General features: G+C 46.6%; 1 protein-coding gene across 1 annotated transcript; it reads right to left on the reverse strand.

Moving 5' to 3' along the window:
• Positions 1-3,224: 3,224 nt before the first annotated feature.
• Positions 3,225-7,190, reverse strand: LOC109860706. The gene has a single exon (XM_020439977.1). It carries the CDS (start codon positions 7,188-7,190, stop codon positions 3,225-3,227), a length of 3,966 nt encoding a protein of 1,321 aa, XP_020295566.1.
• Positions 7,191-7,672: the final 482 nt, after the last annotated feature.

Raw genomic sequence — 7,672 nt, forward strand, 5'->3', positions numbered from 1 at the left:
CAACTGGTAGAGAAAATAAGAAAAAGTTGTCGAAAGGCATGCTAAATGCTAGGCCAAAAAGCCTTCGCTTGCAAAACCGCCTTGTCTGCCACTTAGTTAAGCTCACAGTCAAGGGTGGTAAAAAGAGAAGACAGATACCGCCCTTTCAAGATGGCAATAGTATTGCTTTTTGAAAAGGGAAGCGAGGCTACCTTTGCTTCGGCGATGGCGGCCTGCAGAGGGAAGTTTGCTCTGGAGAATTTAGGCATAAAGTAAGGATGAGAAAGCCTAACCGTAGGTCTTATTCTTGAGATCTTTGTACCAGAAAATAGAGATTAAAGCCGACGTTTCATGAGCGAGACTCTACGACAGCAAAGAGGTATCTGGATCTACCAGTGCGCGAAATATGCAGAAATCCGCGTTTGCGAGTTGGATGACTTAGTCACTCAGGAAGAAGTACCGTTTCAACGGCAAAAAAATGCTGAAAAGAGTGGGAATGGTGCACTTAGATACAGTGCAATTAGACACGGTGCAATTGGATACGGTGCAAATAGACACAAACTTGTAGACACGGTTTAATTAGACACTGTTTAATTAGACACCGTGCAATTGCGCACCGTTCATTTGGGTACTGTTTCAAGTGCGCACCGGTATCTAAATGAGCGATGTCTAAATAAACGGTGTCTAAGTGAACGGTGTCTAACTAAAAGGTGTCTAACTGAACGGTGTCTAAATAAACAATGTTTAATTGAACGGTGTCTAATTAAACGGTGCGCATCTTTCTGTGTCCAAATGCAACATATCTAATTAAAACGTGTCCAAAGTTTGTGTCCATTTGCACCATGTTCAATTGCAACGTGTCTAATTAAACTGTGTCTAAGTGAAGGCCACTTGAAAAAAGAAAGTCCAGTTAAATTCGGATGTCTCTCTCTGACACGGGTTCGGTCTGGGTCCAAAGTCCTGTTGTCGCAGTCAATTGGCTGCGAGGAAGATTTCTGTAAGATGGGTGCAAGCACTTATACATGAGTTCATTATTCGTCCTCTGCAGTGCTACCACTGCTTAAAAACAGGTCACGTCTGGCAGTGATGCACTGCAGAAGAAGTAGCCAATGTTACCGATGTTGCCATTGCGATAGCACTGATCATTTCGCGGTACTGGCTCGGACTCCCATTGTGGGCGGACTTGGAACATCTGAACACAGATTGAGAGGATAATTTTGTACCACTTTCCTTTTAAAAGAAGTCGGTTTATAAGCCTCTTGTTGCAAAATGTTTGTTTCCATATTGTTCTGCCATCCCCATAAAAATGGGTCTACGTCCAGTGTCGTCTACGTTGTCTATCGTAGGCTTCTCCGGCTCCCGTTGAGGAGTTTGAAGGAGTAAAGAGGGCGGTCTCGGGGACATCAGAAGAGAGATGGCGAGACAAGCACTCGCCGTTCTTTTGGGATCCTCGGAACCAAAGAAGGCGAAGCCGGAGTTCCTTTCGTCAAAAACTCGTTAGAATGATCACAGAAAGTGTGCCTGACATTTAGACCTGAGAGAGTCACTCCCCACCCGTTCGAGCGTCTATGTGACGCTCGGGTTAGTCAAGGTGGTGGCACTTATCAGGGGGAAAGCGTTCGGCTCTTCGGAGCTGTTTTAAGCCACATGAAAAATAGGTAAAATCTGACCAGAAATTCCACAATCCTTTTTAGCGCGACTAGTAGGCCATCGTGGTTTTAGTCGGTAAGAGTTCGACATTATCCTCTCTCCTTTTTGAGGATAAAAGTGAAAATTTCTCTTATGTAAAAAAGATGTTTGTGGCGGCTGTAAGGCCACCACCAAAAAATTAAAGCAACGTACGGCAGGTCGCGCGATTCCGCGCGCCGCCGCTACGTGGCGCATGGCCGCAAGTGTCGCGCGGAGGTATCATTTGCCGCGGCGTCAACTTATATAGACCCGCTCAGCGCATAACTATCGCCGTAGAGTGAACGGCAGCAAGATACCAAAACGTCAGCTCCATTAATCTTAAAGCATCCAGCAACGCTCCAGTGGTCCGGATCACTAGACCAACGCCTCCACAATCACCAGGGGTCCATCTCGGAGCACTGTTGCAAACTCTGACCCGCTAGCACCAAGAGCACCGAGGTGGTGAGAGCCACTGGGAGCACGCACACAAGCGAGAATCGCCGTCCGTGTGCGTGACGTCACGCTCGGCACTTCGGCTGGAAGAGTGCAGACGTATTATAATGTTCCGTCTCCTTTCCACATATATATAATACTTCTATATTGCTAGTCGCGTATCTTCGCAATGAGAGGCACGAGGCCCGAGAAAGAGAGACGCACGAAGTCCAAATATGGGCATAGGTAGTCGAGCGTCATTATGCGCAGACGCGTCTACTAAGCGAGTGCAAGCGAGACAAAGCATTGGAAAGTGAGAGGACGCGAAGAAAGAACGCGAGAAAAAGAAATGCCCAAGCGTGCTTGAATGTTCACCGCATGCGCACAAAGCAGCTGGACCTTGCACGAGAGAGAGGCTACTATATTTTCTGCACCGTAACATTTGGGCTTCAGGTCGGCACCGTACTAGCAATATAGAAGTATTACATATATGCCTTTCTATCAAGCCGGCTGGACAAGATGAAAGACGAGAGGCACATTTACGTTGCGTTGTGCGTGTTTGTTACAGTGGACTGTATATAATTATGCTAGTTGCACTTTGTACTAAGAACCTTTATTTGATAATTGTTGCAATATTACATATTGAGTTCGTTTGGCGCGCACACAAAGCTCGTACTACTAACAAAAGTAAAAAAAGGGGGGGCGTTAGAGCGCGCTTCTACTGCGCAGCATCAGGCACGGAGCGAAACAAGCTTAAAGAAGCTCGCGCGCGTAACTTGAATTGAAACTAAAGAAAACTCTTAAACACACTCCCCGCCTTGAAAGACTGAAGTCTTAAAAAAAAGCGAAAAAGAAAAAAAAGGGTGCTTGAAACAACACGACAAAATAAATGAAAACGTCGCGGACGACATTATTTCACAGCTGAGAGCACCTTGCAGTCACAATGCTGTAATCGGTAAAGGGCACATTTTCACTACCGCACGACGAATAGGTCCTTTGCTAGTGCGGAGAGTGGCAACTCGCACCACGCCATCGGCGCCAGGGTGTAGCTCNGTAACTCTTCCAAGTCGCCAACGTTGTGGCGGTAAATTGTCATCCTTGACCAAAACCAGATCGTCAACACTGAGCGTACCCACGCTTGTTTTCTACTTGGTACGATACTGCAGTTCAGAAATGAACTCCTTGGACCAACGCTTCCAAAAGTTCTGTTGCATCTGCTGAACCCTTTGATACCGAGACAGCCGCGTCTCCGGGACGTCAGTTACATCTGGATAAGGTATGGTCGTCAACGAACCTCCGGTGATGAAATGAGCTGGCGTGAGTGATTGCAAATCCATTGGATGGGACGACATGGGTGAGAGAGGGCGTGAGTTCAACACGGACTCGATTTGCACCAACAGGCTGTAGAACTCCTCAAAGGTTAGCAATGCGTTTCCCACGACTCTCTTCAAATGATGCTTAGTAGACCTTACTCCTGCTTCCCAAATACCACCAAAGTGCGGTGAATAGGAGGGAATAAAGTTCCAGTTAATTCTCTCTGTCACAAGTTGATCTTGTAGTTGTCTCTCGTTCTCCTGGATAAACTCTCCGAGGCGGTTCAACTCAGAGTGAGCTCCAACAAAATTGGTGCCGTTATCGGAAGATATTTTCGCAGGTCTCCCCTTACGACCAACAAATCTACGAAGCGCCATGATGAAGTTCTCCGTAGTGAGATCGGAAACCAATTCCAGATGAATGGCCTTTGTAGCCATGCAAATAAACAGGCAGATGTAGGACTTGTAGGTTTTACAGCCTCTTCCCTTTCTATCCTTTGTCACAAAGGGCCCGGCATAATCCACGCCAGTGTTATAGAAAACGGGAGTGGGCGTTACGCGATCGGACGGTAAGTCAGCCATCTGTNGTGTGATTGTCTTAGGNTTGTTACGAAAACAACGAACGCACTGGTGTACAACGTGACGGGCTAAGCTTCGACCAGCAATAGGCCAGTACGTCTCTCTAACATGAGCCAACAATAGTTGAGGGCCAGCATGCAGAAGCCGTTTATGCTCGCTCTGGAAAATGAGTTTAGTTAGATGATGCCTAGACAAAAGTACCATGGGATGCTTCTTGTCAAAACTAAAGTCAGATCGTCCCAATCGACCTCCCACCCGTATGGTATTATCGGAATGCAAAAAAGGTTTTAAGCCGAGAATCTTGCTCTGCGTAGATATATCTTTATTCGCGGCCAACGCACTATATTCCTCTGGAAACGACTCCTGTTGTGACAACCTCACCAATATAGTGGTTGCCTGCCGTATTTCCTGCGCGCTAAGCGTGCCTTTGTTGGATAATTTATGCACTCGTATGTTTACAAACCTTACGCAAAAGGCTACTACTCTCTCCAACTTTTCCAGCGTGGAGTATCTTTCGAACGGAATGATGTGGTTGGTTGTTACGATGTGTAAAGTGTTCGAAGCTGTATCTCTTAGCTCGGGTAGGTCAGTAGTTACGCAACCGATTTGAGTTGGCCAATGACTTTCAGACTCTACTAGCCAGGCTGGTCCATGCCACCAGAGACATGACTGGGACAACGACCCGGGGTAGATACCTCTTGATAACAAGTCCGCGGGATTATTAGAGGATGAGACATACTTCCAATTGTTCCGATGAGACTGCACTTGAATATCAGACACCCGATTGCGGACAAACACTTGAAGACGATGAGGTTCAAGTTGTATCCAACTTAGGCAAATAACTGAATCGCTCCAGTAGTAAACGGAATCAACATTCACATCCAAAGATGACTTGATTTTGGTTACCAAATTCACTAGGACGTGAGCAGCGCTTAACTCCAACTTTGGTATTGTGAGTGGCTTCAGGGAAGCGACTCTTGATTTGGCGCACAACAAACGGACAGAAACTGATGACGCTTCATCCGTAGACCTTATGTAAACGCAACCGCCGTAGGCCCGTTCACTAGCGTCCGCAAACCCATGTATTTCGACTCGTCGTGGGGACGAGCAACAGACCTGTCGTGGAATACGAAGGTCATTGAGTACTGTAAGTTGATTGGCAAACAGCGCCCANTCAGACTGCAATTCCGACGGGAGCGGATCGTCCCATGCGAGTTTTAGTTTCCACAACCTTTGCAACATCATCTTGGTAATTATAATGCTTGGACCCAGAAGTCCCAACGGGTCAAAAAGCCGCGCTATTAGCGACAAGACAGAACGTTTCGTGGTTGGTTCGTGGCCATCATCCAATGTGACATGATAAATCAGTTCGTCTTTGCCAGCAGACCATAATAATCCTAAGGTTTTTGTGGTTTCAGTCTCACCTAGCTTGATGAACTGGTGACTATCACCGGATCTTCCGATTGTTTCTAGTAGCTGTGAGTCGTTGGATACCCACTTTCTCAACTCAAAGCATCCAGTCGCCAAAATACGTGTCACGCCAATGAGCCGAACTGCCTCCGCACGTGACGGCGCTCCAAATAACAAGTCGTCTACGTACATAGATTTGCGTACAATGTTTGCCGCCTCGGGGAAGGATTCCTGATACTCCTCAGCCAGGCTGAACAAACACCTGATGGCCAGAAAGGCACTGGAGGCCATTCCGTAAGTAACCGTACGCAATTCGTATGTCTCAACTGNGTCGGACGGATTTTCTCTCCAAAGTATGCGTTGAAAGACGCATTGAGACGGTTCGATGAGCACCTGACGGTACATCATAGCAATATCAGCCCCCACTACGTATGGACGTTGCCTGAAACACAAAAGGATTGATAACAAGTCTTGTTGTATGGTAGGTCCAACCATCTGTATGTCGTTGAGCGATAGGCCCGTTGTCGTAGGTGCTGAAGCGTTGAAAACAACGCGTAACTTTGTTGTGAGACTGTTTTCCTTCATCACACCGTGATGAGGCAGATAATACAATGGAGTTGCAGGACTATCATCGACGACTTTTCTCATATGACCTAGTTCTTCATATTTTCTCATGAAGTCTATGTACTGATGCCGCATGGCCTCATTTCTTTGCAATCTGCTCTCTAATGCCTTTAGCCGTCGTATGGCTAATTCTTTAGAGTCCCCCAATTTATCGGGAGACGATTTGAACGGAATGGACACGATAAATCGACCGCTGTTGTCGCGCTTAGTTGATTCAAGAAAAAGGGTCTCACATGCCTGCTCTTCTGGCGATAGAATGCGGCTATGTGATACTTCTTCAACCTCCCAAAAGCGTTCTAACTGAGAGACATCGCTTATGTTGGTTGACAAATTGCAGGCTAGTAAGGCATTGTTGACACATTCCTGTTGTAGCTTTCCGGAGACGATATAGCCCAGTTTCGTCTTATGCAAATAAGGATGCCCTGTGGGCTCATAGCAAATCAAATCCCAAAAGAGATCAATACCGATTAACAACTGTATTCTCTTTGGCTTGTGGAAGTGTGGATCAGCAAGAGGAACGTTATTCGGGATGTTTGTCTTCTCGAGATCCAACGGCTCGCTGGGTAAATACGATGTGATTTTGGGAACTATCATAAACACAAGTTCTGCTTTGTAGTCACTGTGTGTTGACTTGATAGTCGCCTTTGCTGTCTCTTGGATTCTGGTTTCTGTTCGACTTATGCCGGTTACTGTGGTATCTGTTTTGACGGTACGAAGGCCTAACGAGTTGCACAGGCCCAGTGTCATAAAATTGGATTGAGAGCCTGAATCAAGAAGTACGTTGCACCTGTGCACTTGTCCATTTCCTGCAATTATCTTGACAACTGCCGTGGGTAGTACACGTGTAATCTTGCTTGTCGTGACGTGCGCTGATACGATTTCCTTNGTTTCCCTACTTTCCGCTTGGGCTTCTTGCGTTGGTGTTTTATTGTTNTTCAATTCTTCATGATTTTCGACTCTTTCCAAATGCAGTAACGTGTTATGAGACTTTCCANACTTGCGACATTTTTGTGACTTGCAATTTACTGCAATGTGACCTAACTTTAAACAGTTTAAACAAGCTTTCTTCTTTTTGACTTGTTCTATTCGTGCACTTANCGGCAAATCGATGAAGGATTTGCACGCAAATAAACCGTGTTCTTCTTCGTGCTGAACGTGGCCATCTCTAATTGAGGATGATTGCATTTATTATCAATAATATTATGGACATTTTCCAAGATTGTAAATCTCGGAAAAACGTTTCACGTTGTCATACGCAACAAGCGCACAACGCAACGTGAACGTGCCTCTCGTCTTTTATCTTGTCCAACCGGCTTGATGGAAAGGAGACGGAACATCATAATACGTCTGCACTCTTCCACGAGCCGAAGTGTCGAGCGTGACGTCACGCACACGGACGGCGGTTCTCGCTTGTGTGCGTGCTCTCAGTGGCTCCCACCACCTCGGTGCTCTTGGTGCTAGCGGGTCAGAGTTTGCAACAGTGTCTCGGAGCAGTCTTCAATCCGGAGCCGTACGGAGTAGCCAAACTAGAGGCGACCAATTCTAAGGCGGAATCCACCGGACCAGTAGAAGAGTCATTCCGGCCGTGGATACTCCGACCACACAACATACCTTCGCCTCGACGAACTCGGCCTCCTAGAGTCCTGCTAGCGCAGACACTTCCCTAC

This window comes from Pseudomyrmex gracilis, unplaced genomic scaffold (assembly GCF_002006095.1).
Source record: "Pseudomyrmex gracilis isolate BER0280 unplaced genomic scaffold, ASM200609v1 scaffold_452, whole genome shotgun sequence".
In the NCBI taxonomy this organism is placed as follows: Eukaryota; Metazoa; Arthropoda; class Insecta; order Hymenoptera; family Formicidae; genus Pseudomyrmex; species Pseudomyrmex gracilis.